This window comes from Bos grunniens, chromosome 16, assembly GCF_055505025.1.
Source record: "Bos grunniens cultivar Pamir isolate PY7600 chromosome 16, Bosgru_T2T1.0, whole genome shotgun sequence".
Classification (NCBI taxonomy): domain Eukaryota; kingdom Metazoa; phylum Chordata; class Mammalia; order Artiodactyla; family Bovidae; genus Bos; species Bos grunniens.
The window spans coordinates 76,992,018-77,012,080 of NC_141180.1; the positions used below are offsets into that span (position 1 = coordinate 76,992,018).

The window sequence follows — 20,063 nt, forward strand, 5'->3', positions numbered from 1 at the left end:
GCAGTCCAAGGGATCACATAGAGATGGACACGACTGAGCTACTAACAATTCTAAGTAAAGGGAAAGGCTTTTAAGATGATCATGTCTTTCTTACAGTCACTCTATGTGAAGACAACGGATGGAAAAAGCCTAATAACAAGATCTTTTTGTTGTTGTTAAACCAGTATTTAACACAGTATGATAAAATAGGAATTTTACATAAGATAAGCATAAAATATGTAAACAAAATCACATAAATTAGAAGTATTGCTATGTGGAAGTTTGGAATAGAATTTTAGGAAAGGAATCCCAATAGTTCTCATCAATAGTAACCTCTCATCTAAGCCACAAATCTCAACATTAAAACAAAAGCAGAAACAAAGTTATTGATTTTGAGGGGAGGGGGCATTACTTTTAAAACTAGTTAGCTTATATACAATTTTATGATAATGTTTGAAAATTTTAGATAGTATGATCCTTCTTTTTGGTGAGATTCTAGTTCTTAAATTCCAATTGAGAAGTTTATAAATGATTTAGCAATAGGAAGATTCCAAATAAAGAATAATGCAATTTTTGATAATATGTAGCAATCCCTGATGGCTCAGATGGTAAAGAATCTGCCTACTATGAGGGAGACCTGGGTTTGATCCCTTGGTTAGGAAGATCCCCTAGAGAAGGGAATGATTACCCACTCCAGTATTCTTGCCCAGAGAATTCCATGGACAGAGGAACCTGGCCAGCTATACTCCATGGGGTCACAAAGGGTCAGACACAACTGAGCGACTAATCCACACACAGCAATGTTACAAATTTCATAGATTTTGCACATTTTCAATGATAAGTTTAAACATTTTTAAAACGAATCAGAATAATTAAACATATATTAATAGTTAAGCTCATTTATAGGTACAATAAGATTAGATGTTTGTGTTGTCATATACCTAGAATGTCAAGACACCTAGAATATGCCTATGTGACCTTGAACATGTTTACTCATTTTGTTTCATGTTTCAGTTTGATTTCTACACTTGTAGATAAAATTAAGTGATTTTTAATGTGCCTGTAACTCAAATACAAGAGAAATGTCTCTCTTGTGTGTTCTAGTTTCCCAGTTATGTTTTTTATAATATCATTTTTTCATTTGTATTCAATTTTAAAATTGTGCCTTTTTTTAAAATTCTGTAAGATATTTCTACATTTTGAGACCAAAAAAGTAGCATTATATTTTGTAAATGTCAGTGATAAAATCAGATCCAGTATTAACAAGTTGACTTTACTAATAAATAATCAGGCATATATGTTGCTGCTCAATACCTTAATATTTCTCAAAATCCCAGATGAATGCAGAGGGTGTATAAAACCTAACATAATGTTTTTCAAGGAAGAGCATTAATGTGTGTTCTGTGTATGCAGTATCCAGCACCTCGTTTTATGTGACACAAATAATATTTATTTTGCAATGGTTAAATATTCTCACTCAATTACTTATCTTTTTTGATAGAAAGAGAATGCAGTATTCCCGAAATGGATCCATACTTAAATGCTTATCCCAGGAAAGAAACATATAAAGTTGGAGATGTGCTGAAATTCTCCTGCAGTCAAGGCCGTATTATGGTTGGAGCAGATTCAGTTCAGTGTTACCACTTTGGATGGTCCCCTAAACTTCCAACGTGTAAAGGTAAATATTTATCTGACAGTTGTTGGAGCAAGAGTTGGGATTTCAGATATCAACCTTTTTATTTCCCTCCCTTAATTTTCTGTGCACTTCCAGTGCATCTATATAGTCTAATGCATTAAGGCAGAGATATACCCACCAAGGTGGAGAAGGAAATGGCAACCCACTCCAGTATTCTGCCTGGATAATCCTGGGGACAGAGAAGCCTGGTGGGCTGCTGTCTATGGGGTCGCACAGAGTCAGACATGACTGAAGTGACTTAGCAGCAGCATACCCACCAAGGACATATGCTGGGTAGTAGATACCTCAGTTTTCCTTCTTTAAGAAATTAACCTCCAGCTGCTTCTTGAAATATGTGGTGGAGAATCCACAGAAATGCATGAGGAACCTGACACTGGCAGGATTTCTTCTAAGTTTTCCTTTTTTCCCGCAATTTCACCATTAATATTGGAGAGTTTATATACGGTGGGCTTTACATCTAATGTCCACAAGTATGTCTAAAGAGTGTTCAAGTAACGTAAAGTCAATTCAGTCACATGTATCAAATCATGTGAATCAAAGTTAAAGTGTTCAAATGCTTCTCTCAAATGATATTTTTTTTCAAAAAGTTTTCATAATGTTTCTGTGGAATAAAATATTGCTATAATTTATACACCCAGATTGAGTAACTGGTTTGCACATTTATTTAGCATGTCTGGATAGTGAACATGCTTTCTGAGCATACATAGACTTCAATATGTTAGTACAAGATGAGTAACAGAATCAGTAAACACTATTCTTTTTTCATTGTTTAAGAATGCTAAAATAAATTATATAACAAATAAAAGATCATTTAGAGAAATAAATTTCTGCATTAGCTGGATTTTTCAGTTATAAGACACAATGTAACCATAATTTATGCAATATTTCTACAGCAAGGAAAGTAAAATCGTGTGCTCCACCTCCTCAACTTCTTAATGGGAAAGGGAAAAAATTACACAAAGAAGAATATGCACACAATGAGGTCGTGGAATATGCTTGCAACCCCAGATTTCTGATGAAGGGTTCTCATAAAATTCAGTGTGTTGATGGAGAATGGACAGCTTTACCTGTGTGTATTGGTAATGTATTAAAAATAGTAATGTTTTCAAGGTAAATCATTACTCTTATTTGTATTCATATACACATTTAAATAATATTTTAAAGATTAAAATATTTTTGTGCATTTTCAGAGGAGAAGCGTACCTGTGGAGATATACCTGACCTTGATCACGCCGATATCAAGCCTTCTGTCCCTCCTTATCACCATGGAGACTCAGTAGAGTTCAGTTGCAGAGAAGCATTTACAATGATTGGACCCAGATTTATCACGTGTATTAGTGGAGAGTGGACCCAGCCTCCTCAGTGCATTGGTCAGAATACACATCTCAAATTGACCTTTAGTATTTGCAGCCATTGTGTTGAAATTTAGAATTATCCTTGAAAATGTCAGATCTTAAATTATAATGATCCCAAACATTTGATTTTTATAGTCCAATATGTGTCTAAAGAGGAAAAATATAAACTAGCAATAGAATTTTATGCATCTTTCTGTCCTGATTTTAACATTGTTTATCTTGACAAGTGTGAAGCTAAATCTTACTGATAGATACTCATGTGATTAAAATGGGAGTACTAGTTACCAGGAAAATACAACTATCATTGCAGAAATGCCATTTTTGCTTTTATATGATACTCTTTCTTTTAGAACATTTGAAACCAGGAATTATAGTTGAGGAAAATACCCATTTGATACATTTCTGTAGGAATATTGCCATTCTCAAGCTTCTAACTATAATTTCTCTATCTGTTTCAAACTCTGCAAAGAGAATTTACTGTGCTGGGGAGGGTGGGCTCCAGCCCTCCCTGTTAGTAGGTAACTCTGTCTTGGGAGGCACTTGGGGTGGGGCCAGGAACCTGCCCTGACACATTTCCCTGTAAGAGACTCATCCTGACTTTTGGATGACCAAGTCTTTGATGACTGACCAGGAGAATTGATGTTAGCTGCCTTCTTTCATTTTCTCTTGCAATAGACTTTTTCCTGGAGTTTTCCTGGGCTCTGCATTCAAAGAGAGCCCTGCATGTCCAGGCCTATTGACTCAGATATTTCTAGTCATTAATTATTCCAAGAAGAAGGCAGGGCTTTGGCTCAGGCCCTGAACGAGGGCAGGGACTGATAGCTGTTTTCTTTGCCGACAGTATGTCGAAAGACCCATACTCAAAAGACCAGTTGACAGATGGGAGACATTCAGTGGGAGTTTATTTAGTTAAATAGTAATTTTTTGCTTATTAATCCCTGCATTTTCATGAAGACATTCCTGTCCTAGGTATTGCCAGTTCTTCAAGACCAAACCTCATCTTTGTCCTCTTCTATCTCCTCAAATGACCTCACCTCATTTGACTTTTCATTCTACCTAATGCCAAAATGTTTGGTTCAATTATTACTCTTCTGACCTCAGAGTTTTCCTTGCAAAGGTTAATCCTCTACCTGTATTCAGTTTAATGTAGTCCCCCTTTGCTATAATAGACCTATTCCAGTTTTCTTCTCTCGAGGTTTATTTTGTTACTCTGTCTAATATAGCTTATCATTCTTCCTACTATGCTTATTTTCTCCTAATAAAATACGTCTGCTTTCCTTCCAGAAATCAGTCCATCATAGGATGAGGCCTGCAGCCACTATTTCTCCTTTTGAGTATACATCTTCCTTTGTCCACCATTCCTTGAAGAATACTACTGGTTTTATGTCCCTCAACACCCTGAACAAAACTTAAAAACAAGGCTAATTCTCAAGCCTTTAGTGTATTTTCAATTCAGCTTGTTATTTTATTTTTTCAGAGTTTCATTTTGAAATCATCACTTTTCTTTGACTACCTACTTGACTTTTCCTTATTTTATTCATTTTACTTAACCTTTATCATTAACAAATCATTAACATATACTGCCAAAGCCCTATACGGATATTTTGTCAAATTCTAAAAGAACTTCCACCTTCATTGAATTTATGAAATATATATATATATATATATATATATAGCCTTTTTTTTTAGTCCATATTTAACTTATGCTGGAGCTACCAAAAAATTGCTATCATGGTTCTATATTGCATTATAATGATCTGATACATAACATAGTGGCTCAAAGACTCCAAGTTTATATACAAGATAGGTTGTAACTTTAAGTACCCATCTTCTTATTTCAAGTGTTTGTTTATTTTTGGTGTCAGGTAAAAGATTTGCTTAAAAGTTAAGATTCTATACAAAACACCTTGGATGTAGTTTTCTTATTATGTTTCATATTATTTCTTGAAAAAAACGTATATAAAGTAGCAACTTTGTATGCTTTGTCCACAGAAAATTGTTTTTATTTTATTGTTTTAAGATTGTGAATTAAAAATAATGTAGAGATGCTTAAGGTCAACAAGCAAATTATATGAACATTTGCACAGATTTCAAGTTTGGGACCAAATTTATTCATGTGATAGCTATTCGCTATGTAGATCATCAGAAAGTATTCCAGTCAAAAAGGCAGAAATCTTTAGGATGGGTATTTTCTCTGAAACTTCAAAAACTGGATGCAAGACTCAGGCTCATGTATAATTTTTCATCTCATGCAATTTGATCAGCAAAAACTTGGCTGGTGGAATTTGTAGGCAGAAATTGTAACATCATTATTTTATTGACAAAATAAGCTATTTTTTGTTATTGGCTATTTGGTTCTTTAGAAGTAGTCTTTTCAAGAGAATGTTTTCATTTTATAGCAACAGATGAACTTAGGAAGTGTAAATGGTCAACATTATTTCCACCTGAGGGAAAATCAGCACATAGGATTGAATATGACCATAGCACCAACAAAAGTTACCAATGTCGAGGAAAATCAGAACACAAACACTCAATCTGTATAAATGGAAAATGGGATCCTAAAGTAGACTGCAAAGAAGGTAATCTCTTGTGCATAATGTTTTAAAAAATGTATTCTATTTCTCTCTAACTTGTAAAAGTAGTATCTTTGTGTCCTTCAAGGAAATTTATCTATTTATCATTCCAAATATTTTACATCTGCAAGGTAATTTAGAAGCTAATCAAAATACTGTGTCTAAATATTAATTGTATAATGTACCTTAGTCAGCTATGTGGCAAACCACTCAGAGACTTTGTAACTTTAAATTAACATCTGGGTAGTAGGTGTGCTCATTTTTACAGGAAAAAGCATTGCTTCTGATTTTGTGTATTACACATAAATGTACTTATGCTTATGCTGAACTATTATGTATTTATCAATGTATGTATATGTATCAATCTATGTATCTATCTATCTATATATATTTATGTATCTATCTAGTCATCTATTTCTCTGTTTAACTATCATGAAAAGTCTTGAGTCATGTTTACATGATGAATTCCAATTGAATAGGTTCATTTCAGTTTTCCACTTTTAATATCTGTGTTTCTCTGCTCCGACTCCCTATCTTCTCCCTATCTTGGCTCCGTATCTTGACTCCCTATCCTCAATATGTTTACCAATTTCTACAAGCCTAGAATATCTAGAAAGAAGCTTCAAATCAATAGAAAACGAGATCTACTGTCTAATATTCAACCTCATAATTCAACCTTTTATAGAGATCCCTATATAAAAATCATATAACAATAAAGCTGTATTAATGGAGAATAAATTATTTCAAAAAGCATAACTATTTGGGAATTAACAACAAGCTTCTAAATAACTGCCATGCTGATACATAATGTACATTGTATATTATGGGCTTCCCTGATAGTTGAGCTGGTAAAGAATGTGCCTGCCATGCAGAAGACCCCAGTTCAATTTCTAGATCAGGAATATCCCCTAGAGAAGAGTTAGGCTGCCCACTCCAGGATTCTTGAGTTTCCCTGGCAGATCAGTCTACAATCTGCTTGTGGGGGGCGGGGGGAGGGACCTGGGTTCAATCCCTGTATTGTGAAGATCCCATGGAGGCAACCCACTCCAGTATTCTTGCCTGGAGAAGCCCCAAGGACAGAGGAGCCTGGCAGGTTGCAGACCATGGGATCACAAAGAGTGAGACACGACCTAGTGGCTAAGCACAGTGTTGTATATTATACATTATATATCTATGATTGTTGGCCCTTGTGAATTAACTTTTCTATAATTATAAAATATTTCTTACTTTTTGTCATGCACCTTGTTTGGAAATCTATATTAGCTTATTAAATATAATTAAATTAAAACAATTTAATATTTCATATGATGAAAGAATTCCCAACAAATTTCAAGGAATTCAAGTTTATAAATTATTCTAAATTAACCAGATCAGATAAGATCAATCACTGAATCATGTCCAACTCTTTGCGACCCCATGAATCGCAGCACGCCAGGCCTCCCTGTCCATCACCAACTCCCAGAGTTCACCCAGACTCACATCTATCGAGTCAGTGATACCATCCAGCCATCTCATCCTCTGTGGTCCCCTTCTCCTCTTGCCCCCAATCCCTCCCAGCATCAAAGTCTTTTCCAATGAGTCAACTCTTCGCATGAGGTGGCCAAAGTACTGGAGTTTCAGCTTTAGCATCATTTCTTCCAAAGAAATCCCAGGGATGATCTCCTTCAGAATGGACTGGTTGGATGTCCTTGCAGTCCAAGGGACTCTCAAAAGTCTTCTCCAACACCACAGTTTAAAAGCATCAATTCTTTGGTGCTCAGCCTTCTTCACAGTCCAACTCTCACATCCATACATGACCACAGGAAAAACCATAGCCTTGACTAGACAAACCTTTGATGGCAAAGTAATGTCTCTGCTTTTGAATATGCTATCTAGGTTGGTCATAACTTTCCTTCCAAGGAGTAAGCGTCTTTTAATTTCATGGCTGCAGTCACCATCTGTAGTGATTTTGGAGCCCAGAAAAATAAAGTCTGACACTGTTTCCACTGTTTCCCCATCTATTTCCCATGAAGTGGTGGGACCAGATGCCATGACCTTCGTTTTCTGAATGTTGAGCCTTAAGCCAACTTTTCCACTCTCCACTTTCACTTTCATCAAGAGGCTTTTGAGTTTCTCTTCACTTTCTGCCATAAGGGTGGTGTCACCTGCATATCTGAGGTTATTGATATTTCTCCCGGCAATCTTGATTCCAGCTTGTGTTTCTTCCAGTCCAGCGTTTCTCATGATGTACTCTGCATAGAAGTTAAATAAACAGGGTGACAATATACAGCCTGATGAACTCCTTTTCCTATTTGGAACCAGTCTGTTGTTCCATGTCCAGTTCTAACTCTTGCTTCCTGACCTGCATACAAATTTCTCAAGAGGCAGGTCAGGTGGTCTGCTTTTCCCATCTCTTTCAGAATTTTCCATAGTTGATTGTGATCCACACAGTCAAAGGCTTTGGCATAGTCAATAAAGCAGAAATAGATGTTTTTCTGGAACTCTCTTGCTTTTTCCATGATCCAGCAGATGTTGGCAATTTGATCTCTGGTTCCTCTGCCCTTTCTAAAACCAGCTTGAACATCAGGAAGTTCACAGTTCATGTATTGCTGAAGCCTGGCTTGGAGAACAAATTAATAGCAAACATAAAATTAAAAAAGCTTGCTACACAACTGCATCTTTAAGGAAACAAGTAACATTTACAAGTAGTGAAGTACATATGTTCTACAGTTCCTTCTAGAAACTTTATAATTTTATGTGAGTATAGTTAAGTATGTTACCTGTCTCATGTTAACATTTGAGGATTGCATAAAGTAGGTATGATGTTTTATGGATGGATTGTCAATTATTTTAAGAATATGTGTGGCAAAGCCGTTGAAGTGAAAAATCAGTTAACTATGAAAGTGTTGATTTATTTCTGAACTTCCTATTTAGTCACTTAACTATCTTCACTGCTGCCAATTACCTTGTAACTAGCTTTTTAGCAGGCTGAAAGTCTGATAATAGTCTCCAAGTATGTTCCTCTCACTCAAAATTACTTTAGTTATTTTGGTTTTGAACATAGAAATTTCAGGGGAGACTGACAAATTTTGATAAAATATTGGATTGTATATTGAACAGGATGACTTTGTAATGAGAAACAAATTGTGGACAATTGGTTTCTTTACCATATCGAATTTTGAATTCATAAACATGGTATGTCTCTATTTATTTCTGCTTCAATTTTTCCAGACATACAAATAGGCTCCCCTGGGGGCTCAGACAGTAAAAAATCTGCCTGCAATTCAGGAGACATGGGTTCAATCCCTGAGTAGGGAAGATTTCCTGGAGAAGGGAATGGCTACCCACTCCAGTATTCTTGCCTGGAGAATCCCATGGACAGAGAAGCCTGGCAGGCTGCAGTCCATAGGGTTGCAGGGAGTTGGACACGACTAAGAACACGTGAGATCTGTTATCCAGTTTGCTACTTCAAAAAATTCCCTTGATAAAGAATTCAATTTCTTTAATAGGGAGTATGCTATTCACATTTTCTACATTGTCTTATCACTGTGTAAAAGTTGCATTTTTCAAGAAATATCTCTATTTTACCTAACTTATGAAATTGATTGATGTAAAATCATTTCTAATAGTCACTTAGCATTCTATTTTTCTTTTAATATATAGTATATTTGGTAATCTCACCTCTTTCATTTTTGGTATTGAGAGTTGTTTCCCTCCTTTATTTTGTGAATAGAGTTTTGTTTTTCAAAATTATCATTTTCTTTTTTTTTCTTTATATTTTCTTTTTTTAAATTTTATTTTATTTTTAAACTTTACAATATTGTATTAGTTTTGCCAAATATCGAAATGAATCCGCCACAGGTATACCTGTGTTCCCCATCCTGAACCCTCCTCCCTCCTCCGTCCCCATACAAATTAACATTTTAAACACACTTAGTTTCTTCCATTTCCTCTCTTGTCTATTTTTTATCTTGTTAATATTCATGATTTTTAACTTTCTTAATTTTCTGTTTTCTCTTTTCAATTAATCTTTCTCAATTTTTTTCTCTCTTGTGGACTTAATTTTCTTTTTTTTCTGATCTCTTCATTTTAATTTTTACTCTCATTGATTCAAACCATCATGCGTTTTAAATCTAAACCTGTAAAACTATCTTTTTTCACTTCTAAGTATTGCTTTACCTGTGCCTCAAAAATGTATAAATATGTATCAATTTTATTTTCAATTAACTGTATGTGAAATATTTTCTAATATTCCTAGTGGCTTCTTTATGTAACAGTTGTTTAGAAATGTGTTGTTTAATTCCCCCATATTTACGTTTTTCTAAATAATTCATTCTCCATTAACAGTAATACTGTGGTATGATTGTTATCTAGAGAGCTGCATATATTTACTGTACACAATTTGATGATTATCATTGGTGATTACATAGATAATTTATTCTTATTGATTTCTAATCTAATTCACTTGTCATAGAACACACTCTGTAAATTTTTAATTTTTGAATTTTATTCTTTCTTGTTGCACATCATATTGTCTATCTTTGTGATGTTTCCATTTCATATAAAGTATATGCGTATTCTAGTTTCTAGATCAGGTTAGCATTGTTCATAGTGTTCCAAAATGTATCTATGTCTTAAAATAGCTTTTTCTAGTTGTTTTATCCATCAGAGTAGCAAATCCATCTCAGAATTGCTAACAAGGGGTGTGGATTTGTCTGTTTCTTCTTTCAGTTCTGCCCATCCTTACTTCATGTATTCTGATATATTTTTAGATACATTATATATTTATAATGGCTTAGTCCTTGTGAATTACTTTTTTAATATTTATAAAATAGGTCTTCATAGTTTTCATAATATGCCTTCTCTGGAAGTAAACACTAATTTGTTGAAATATAGATAATTTAAAACACCTGATTTTTTTCATGTGATAAAAGAATTCCTAATCAATTTCTTGTAATGTGTCATCAAATTATTCTCTGTAAATTAAAAGCAATTGTAAATTAAAAGAAAGCTAGCTAAACAACTTATTCACCCATATCACAACACTGGAAAATTAAAAACAATTTTTTTCTGTTATTTAATGACAGAAAATATGTTAAATTAAGTAAAATGAAAACTATATACTTTGCAATCTATGGTATACAGCAAAAAACAAAGATATGTATAGATTAAAACTTGCTTTACTAAAAAAAGGGACTTAAGTAATAGGTAGTACAATCTAGAATCTAGAAAAGAACATACATCCAAAGAACATAGAGGGAAAGAAAAACTAAAATTAAAATGTCAATTTTTATAATAAGATAAAAAGTATAAATAGCTGATTTGCAAAATATTCAGTTTATGGGGAAATGTGTATAGACTAACTTTTGCATGACTTTTAACAAATTAAAATTATTAGGACAAAAATGTTTAAACATCGGACAAAAATGTTTAAACATCAGACATAAAAGAAAATAAATTATTGAATATACATTGATAAAAATGTCAAAATAGTTAAAACAGAAATAAGAGAAATATTTTTGATGAAACATAAACTATTCCAAGTCTTCCCTGGTGGCTCTGATGATAAAGAGTCCACCTGAGTTGCAGGAGACCTCGGTTCGATTCCTGTGTTGGGAAGATCCACTGGAGGAGGGCAAGGCAACCACTCCAGTATTCTTGCCTGGAGAATCCAGAATCCCCATGGGCAGAGGAGCCTGGCAGATTATAGTCCATGAAGTCGCAAAGAGTCTGACATTACTGAGTGACTAAGCACAACACGGCACAAAAAATACTCCCATTGACTTAGATCAAAATAGAAAATCTGATGATATTACTAATGATGAATAAAGTGTTTTCAGTCAAATATTTCCCTGAATTTAATACAAAATATTGGCTCCCTGAAAGGATTTATGAGTTTCCAGCCTATATTTGCATAGTGTTTCTAATGAAATAGAAATGAAGTATGACAGGAGAAAGCAAAACCAAGGAGTCATCAGTTCAGTTCAGTTCAGTCGCTCAATCATGTCCAACTCTTTGCGGCCACATGAATCGCAGCATGCCAGGCCTCCCTGTCCATCACCAACTCCTGGAGTTCACCCAGACTCACGTCCATCGAGTCAGTGATGCCATCCAGCCATCTCATCCTCTGTCGTCCCCTTCTCCTCCTGCCCCCAATCCCTCCCAGCATCAGAGTCTTTTCCAATGAGTCAACTCTTCGCATGAGGTGGCCAAAGTACTGGAGTTTCAGCATTAGCATCATTCCTTCCAAAGAAATCCCAGGGATGATCTCCTTCAGAATGGACTGGTTGGATCTCCTTGCAGTCCAAGAGACTCTCAAGAGTCTTCTCCAACACCACAGTTCAAAAGCATCAATTCTTTGGTGCTCAGCCTTCTTCACAGTCCAACTCTCACATCCATACATGACCACAGGAAAAACCATAGCCTTGACTAGGAATCAAAGAGGGCTACAAATTCTTCCAGGTGTATTCATGTAGTCTTCCCTCAGTTGAGCAGAACAGGCTTTGTCTTCAGATTATGAATTGGATATTTGAGGTATCTTTATTTGATGGACTCAGACACAGTTTACAGAGGGATCTTTTATACCCTCTGGTCACATAGAAAAAGCCAGGCTTGCTAATCCGTTAAAGAAGGTGCATTCATCAGTGTATATATCATTTAACAGTGCAGGTAAGCTAGTGAATTGTACCTCCAGGAGAGTACTGACCTGTACACATACACTCTAAATCCCAGTGAACCTATCTAACTCTTACCTTGTTCAAGAATCAGCATCAAATTAATAGGTTATTAACTAAATGTAGTTTCTCATCTGGCTAATCAACTCCCATGGTAGAAAAATTTGTGAGGGCTTCATTCCAATTCCAAAATATCTAATCATGAATATCTGCTAAAAAAAAAAAAAAGAGAGAGAGAGAGAGAGACCTTGATAACAGTTTTTCCTCGGTACCTATAACTGAGTGAACAATTCAATTAGGGCATCCTAAAGGTTAGAAAAAAATAAAATCCATTTTACATAAATCATGCAACATTAAGCACAGGAAGAATAAAAGGAAGAAACTAAGACCATGAGACAATGAACCAAATGTGATATACTGAAGTGCTAAACAAGCTTAAGAGTATAATTAGAGAGTATCATATTATTGGATCATTTATGATATATCATTAGAGCTTTCTGTTTATTGAAAAATTTTCCTTTAATATTTGAACTTATGCTTTTTAATCAAGAAATCTTATTTTAACATTTTCAGAAGCACAAATACAACCATGCCCACCTCCACCTCAGATTCCCAATGCTCGAGATATGACAACTACAGTGAAATATCAGGATGGAGAAAAAATATCAATTCTATGTAAAGAAAATTATTTAATTCAAGATGCAGAAGAAATTGTGTGCAAGGATGGGAGATGGCAGTCAATCCCACGTTGTACTGGTAAGTAGTGCATGCATAAGTTTTTTTTTTTAAATATGGATCAGCAAAATGAAGTCCTCTCTGTCTCTTCCAATTTATCTTGAAACAGTAAATCTCAGTTTCAGTTTATGAACTGATGAACACTCTTTCACTTCTGATGTGAAACACAGACAAACTCCTTGGGCTACTGTGCAAATAACAGGTAAAATTTATGTTTATGCAAATTTTATTTCTAATGATCAAAAGGACAAGAACGAAGGGACAACTGGGCTGCCCAGCCTGGGAGTCACGGTCCTGAAAAATAAGCCCCCAGAAATTCTGACTTAGAAGTCCAGAGTAACTTGTGCACAAGAAAGCCAGAGGTCTTTAGGAAACAGAGTTTCTTCTGTTCTTTAAAGGCATACAAAATCTCATATACTCTGTGTCCCAGTAAAGAAGCATCAATGGGAAAGAGGCTTGGGTTAGACTAATTTATCTTTGTGAAACTTCTAGAGAGATAGGAGACAATTGGGATCATAGATACTGGTGCCAGCCATCATGAGAGACAAGTACAACTTTTGAGTTCTCCCTAACACACACATACATAGCTTACTAGCCCCAGAGGCTTAACAACTCAGCAGCATGACAGCACCAACCCCAGACTCCACTGGGCTCCACAGCTGCTACACTGGTATCTCACCTTGCTCTTGGGTGTGATATCACCAGCTCAAGTACACTTAGGCCCTGAAGCCAGCTCTATCAATACTTCATCCTGCATATGAGTGGGCTGGCAGCCACCACATGAGGCACAGTCTGTCAGCCACCTGGGGAGGAGGTGGAAACCTTGTCTACCAGTGCACCCAGAGTAGTTGGCGTTGACACGACAGAAGGGCACCCCTATATCATCTAGATCTGCTGCACACATCCTACAGAGGGGAGCATTCTGTTGGGCCCCATAGATTTCTGCATAAGACCACTTCTCTAAGATCAGGAATATACTTAACTCTTAGAAATAAACACAGAGTTAGGTAAAATTAGGAGACAGAGAAATGCATTCCAAATGAAGAAATAAGACAAATCTCAGAAAAGTCACTAAATAAAGTTAACATAAGCAATCTACCCAATAAAGCATTCAAGGTAATGACCATAAAGATGTTCAGTGGACTGTATAGAAGAATGGATGAAAACACATTTTTAAGAATAAGAAAACATAAAGAAGGACTAAACAGTGCTGAAGGATACATGACAAAACCAATACAATACTGTAAAGTTACAAAATAAAAAAAAAAATACAGTAGAGAAAATCAATAATAGATTAGAGGATTCAGAAGAATGGATCAGAGATCTGGAAGGCAGGGTAGTGGAAACTTCCCAAACAGCATAGGAAAAAGAAAGAAAAAAATTAAAACTCTTTATAAAATGAGGATAGGTTAACAGACATCTGGGACAACATCAGTACCATTCTCATTATAGGGATCTAAAATAGAGAGAGACAGAGACTTATTTGAAGAAATAATAGCTAAACTTTTCTAACCTGGGGAAGGAAAGAGACATTCAGGTCTAGAAGTCAGATAGTCCCAAAGAGAGATGAACTTGAAGAGGTCCATACCAGGACACATTATCATTTAATAGAAAAAAAATTAATAATGTTGTTGTTCTAAAGTAAACGGCAATGGGATCATACTTATCAATAATTATCTTAAATGTAAATGGGTTGAATGCCCCAACCAAAAGACAAAGACTGGCTGAATGGATACAAAAACAAGACCCCTATATATGCTGTCTAAAAGAGACCCACCTCAAAACAAGGGACACATACACACTGAAAGTGAAGGGCTGGAAAAAGATATTTCATGCAAATGGAGACCAAAAGAAAGCAGGAGTAGCAATACTCATATCAGATAAAATAGACTTTGAAATAAAGGCCATGAAAAGGGACAAAGAAAGATACTACCTAATGATTAAAGTATCAATCCAAAAATAAGATATAACAATTATGCACCCAACATAGGAGTATCTCAATATGTAAGGCAAATGCTAACAATATGAAAGGAGAAATGAACAATAACACAATAATACTGAGAGATTTTAATACCCCACTCACACATATGGACATGTCATCCAAAGAGAAAATTAGCAAGGCAACACAATCTTTAAATGATACAATGAACCAATTAGACCTAAATGATATCTATAGGACATTTCACCCGCAAACAGTGCATTTCACCTTTCTCAAGTGCACAAGGGCCATTCTCCAGGATACATCACATCCTGGGTCATAAATCTAGCCTTGGTAAATTCAAAAAAAAAATTGATATCCTTTCAGAGAACTTTTCTGATCACAATGTGGTAAGATTAGATGTCAACTACAGGAAAAAGAAACTATTAAAAATACAAACATATTGGAAGTTAAGTAACATGATTCCTAATAACCAATAAACTAATGGAAGAAATCAAAAAGGAAATCAAAATATGCATAGAAACAAGTGAAAATGAAAACACAGCAACCAAAGACATATGGGAATCAGTAAAAAGAGTACTAAGAGGAAGGTTCATAGCTTTACAAGATTACCTCAAGAAACAAAAGAAAAATAAATAGCCTAACTTTATACCTAAAGCAAATAGAAAAAGAAGAACCCCAGGGTTAGTATAAGGAAGGAAATCATAAAAATTAGGGCAGAAATAAATGAAGAAGAAACAAAGAAGACTATAGCAAAAATCAACAAAACTAAAAGCTGCTTCTTTGAGAAGATAAATAAAATAGACAAACCATTAGCTAGACTCATCAAGAAAAAAAGGGAGAAGAATCAAATCAATAAAATTAGAAATGAAAATGGAGAAATCAGAGCAGGCAACACAGAAATACACAGGATCATAAGAGACTACTATCATCAAATATATGCCAATAAAATGGACAACTTGGAAGAAATGGATGAATTCTGAGAAAACTATAACCTTTCAAAATTGAACCAGGAAGAAAGAGAAAATCTTAACAGACCCATCACAAGCATGGAAATAGAAACTGGAATCAAAAAATTTCCAACAAACAAAAGCCCAGGACCAGACAGCTTCATAGATGAATTTATCAAAAATTTAGAGATGAGCTAACACCTATCCACTAGACCATTCAGGTATGACCTAAATCAAATCCCTTATGATTATACAGTGGAAGTGAGAAATAGATTGAAGGGCCTAGATCTGATAGATAGAGTGCCTTATGAACTATGGACTGAGGTTCGTGACATTGTACAGGAGACAGGGATCAAGACCATCCCCATGGAAAAGAAATGCAAAAAAGGCAAAATGGCTGTCTGGGGAGGCCTTACAAATAGCTGTGAAAAGAGAAGCGAAAAGCAAAGGAGCAAAGGAAAGATATAAGCATCTGAATGCGGAGTTCCAAAGAATAGCAAGAAGAAATAAGAAAGCCTTTCTCAGCTATCAGTGCAAAGAAATAGAGAAAACAACAGAATGGGAAAGACTAGAGATCTCTTCAAGAAAATTAGAGATACCAAGGGAACATTTCATGCAAAGATGGGCTTGATAAAGGACAGAAATGGTATGGACCTAACAGAAGCAGAAGATGTTAAGAAGAGATGGCAAGAATACACAGAAGAACTGTACAAAAAAGATCTTCACGACCCAGATAATCACGATGGTGTGATCACTGACCTAGAGCCAGACATCCTGGAATGTGAAGTCAAGTGTGCCTTAGAAAGCATCACTACAAACAAAGTTAGTAGAGGTGATGGAGTTCCAGTTGAGCTCTTTCAAATTCTGAAAGATGATGCTGTGAAAGTGCTGCACTCAATATGTCAGCAAATTTGGAAAACTCAGCAGTGGCCACAGGACTGGAAAAGGTCAGTTTTCATTCCAATCCCAAAGAAAGGCAATGCCAAAGAATAATCAAACTACTGCACAATTGCACTCATCTCACACGCTAGTAAAGTAATGCTCAAAATTCTCCAAGCTAGGCTTCAGCAATATGTGAACTGTGAACTTCCTGAAGTTCAAGCTGGTTTTAGAAAAGACGGAGGAACCAGAGATCAAATTGCCAACATCCGGTGGATCATGGAAAAAGCAAGAGAGTTCCAGAAAAACATCTATTTCTGCTTTATTGACTATGCCAAAGCCTTTGACTGTGTGGATCACAATAAACTGTGGAAAATTCTGAAAGAGATGGGAAAAGCAGACCACCTGACCTGCCTCTTGAGAAATTTGTATGCAGGTCAGGAAGCAAGAGTTAGAACTGGACATGGAACAACAGACTGGTTCCAAATAGGAAAAGGAGTATGTCAAGGCTGTATATTGTCACCCTGTTTATTTAACTTCTATGCAGAGTACATCATGAGAAACACTGGACTGGAAGAAACACAAACTGGAATAAAGATTCCCAGGAGAAATATCAATAACCTCAGATATGCAGATGACACCACCCTTATAGCAGAAAGTGAAGAGGAACTAAAAAGCCTCCTGATGAAAGTGAAAGTGGAGAGTGGAAAAGTTGGCTTAAAGCTCAACATTCAGAAAACGAAGATCATGGCATCCGGTCCCATCACTTCATGGGAAATAGATGGGGAAACAGTAGAAACAGTGTCAGACTTTATTTTTCTGGGCTCCAAAATCACTACAGATGGTGACTGCAGCCATGAAATTAAAAGACGTTTACTCCTTGAAAGGAAAGTTGTGACCAACCTAGATAGCATATTCAAAAGCAGAGACATTACTTTGCCAACAAAGGTTCATCTAGTCAAGGCTATGGTTTTTCCTGTGGTCATGTATGGATGTGAGAGTTGGACTGTGAAGAAGGCTGAGCGCTGAAGAACTGATGCTTTTAAACTATAGTGTTGGAGAAGACTCTTGAGAGTCTCTTGTACTGCAAGGAGATTCAACCAGTCCATTCTGAAGGAGGTCAGCCCTGGGATTTCTTTGGAAGAAATGATGCTAAAGCTGAATCTCCAGTACTTTGGCCACCTCATGCGAAGAGTTGACTCATTGGAAAAGACTCTGATGCTGGGAGGGATTGGGGGCAGGAGGAGAAGGGGACGACAGAGGATGAGATGGCTGGATGGCATCACTGACTCGATGGACGTGAGTCTGTGTGAACTTCGGGAGTTGGTGATGGACAGGGAGGCCTGGCGTGCTGCGATTCATGGGTTCGCAAAGAGTTGGACACTACTGAACGACTGAACTGAACTGAACACCTATCCTTCCCTGGTGGTCAGAGGGTAAAGCATCTGCCTTCAATGTGGTAGACCTGCGTTCAATCCCTGGGTAGGGAAGACCCCTTGGACAAGGAAATGGCAACCCACTCCAGTAGTCTTGCCTGGAAAATCCCACAGTCGGAGAAGCCTGGTAAGCTACAGCCCATGGTGTCACACAGAGTCGGACACGCCTGAACAACTTCACTTTCACTTTTATTTTCAACACCTATCCTACTCAAACCCTTCCCTGAAAATATCAGGGAAGGTAAACTCCCAAACTCCTTCTGTGAGGCCAACATCACCCTAATTCCAAAACCAGACAAAGATGCCACAGAAAAAGAACACTAAAGGCCAATATCACTGATGAACATAGACGCAAAAATCCTTAACAAAATTCTAGCAAACAGAATCCAACAACATATTAAAAAGATCATACATCATGATCAAGTGGGCTTTTTCTCAGGGATGCAAGGATTCCTCAATATTCACAAATCAATCAATGTCATATACCACATTAGCAAATTGGAGGGAAAAAACCCATATGATTATCTCAAAAGATGCAGAGAAAGCCTTTAATAAAGCTCAGCATCCATTTATGATAAAAACCCTACAGAAAGAAGGCATAGAAGGAACATACCTCAACCTAATAAAAACCATATATGATAAACCCACAGCAAACATTATCCTCAGTGGCAAAAAAATTGAAATCATTTCCCCTAAAGTGAAGAACAGGACAAGGGTGTTCATGCTCACCACTCCTATTCAACATAGTTTTGGAAGTTTTATCCACAATACTCAGAGAAGAAAAGGAAATAAAGGAATCCAGATTGGAAAAGAAGAAGTAAAACTCTCATGATTTCCAGCAAAACTCTTTTTCTTCAGTGCCCTAAAAATTGTGTATCACTTTTCTAATGAGGTATAGGGGAGAGATTTAAGATACAGAAGTTTAATTCATGCTGAGAAATATCACTTTATTTCCTTTCCCTTAACCTTACATATAAACTGATGACAATTAGCAGTCTTCCATGACAGATGAACTGTTGAAAAAACCATGGAATATATTTGACATTCTATTTCCTCCTTGCTGTTCATGATAATCATTATATAAGAGAGACTTTTTTCCCTTTCTATTCGGATGTTTCCTGTGTGAATCCACCTCAAGTGGAAAATGCTATTATACACAATCAGAAGTCTAGATATCAAAGTGGTGAGAGAGCATGTTATGAATGCATTGGGAATTATGACCTTTTTGGGGAGATAGATGTCATATGTTTAAATGGAACTTGGAGAAAACCACCTCAGTGCAAAGGTAGAATATCTTACTCACCCTGTCCACCCAATTTAGGGAATATAATAAGATATATTGAATCAAAATTAGGATAAAGTAGCCTTTCTGGAATAATTTTTAGTTGCAAAAAAAAAAAATGATGCTGAAAATCCAGTTCTTTTGTGGTCTGAATATGTAATCTAACATGTTTATTGTATGACATTGTTGACCAGATTTGAGCAGTTGGAATCATGGGACATTTCCTGTCTTAAAACATTAAGATAGTCAGTTGTTTTCTGAATATAAGTGTGTAAAAGGTACCATAGTTACATTTAACAGCCCAAGAAATTCCGCTTTGAGACATGGAATAAGCAGCTGGGGCCTGATCACAAAATCTGACATAGATGTGGGCAGCTGTACCTATGGATGATATTTAAAGGTAGGTTACTAGCTGAGCTCCAGCAGAGCTATTTAAAATCCTACAGGATGATGCTACAAAAGTACTACACTCATTACATCAGCAAATTTTGGAAACCCAGGAGTAGTCACAGGAATGGAAAAGGTCAATCCTTACCAATTCCCAAGAAGGGCAGTACTAAAAATGTTCAGATCAAAAGACAAATGC

General features: G+C 36.0%; 1 protein-coding gene across 1 annotated transcript in view; it reads left to right on the forward strand.

The window, feature by feature from the left end:
• LOC147357049 (complement factor H-like) overlaps positions 1–20,063 on the forward strand; it is a 94,733-nt gene that overhangs the window by 29,518 nt on the left and 45,152 nt on the right. Inside the window, 5 exon segments of the mRNA XM_086342945.1 lie at positions 1,481–1,657; positions 2,569–2,754; positions 2,866–3,045; positions 5,430–5,609; positions 12,830–13,016. Of these exon segments, the coding sequence (XP_086199071.1) occupies positions 1,481–1,657; positions 2,569–2,754; positions 2,866–3,045; positions 5,430–5,609; positions 12,830–13,016 (910 nt within the window).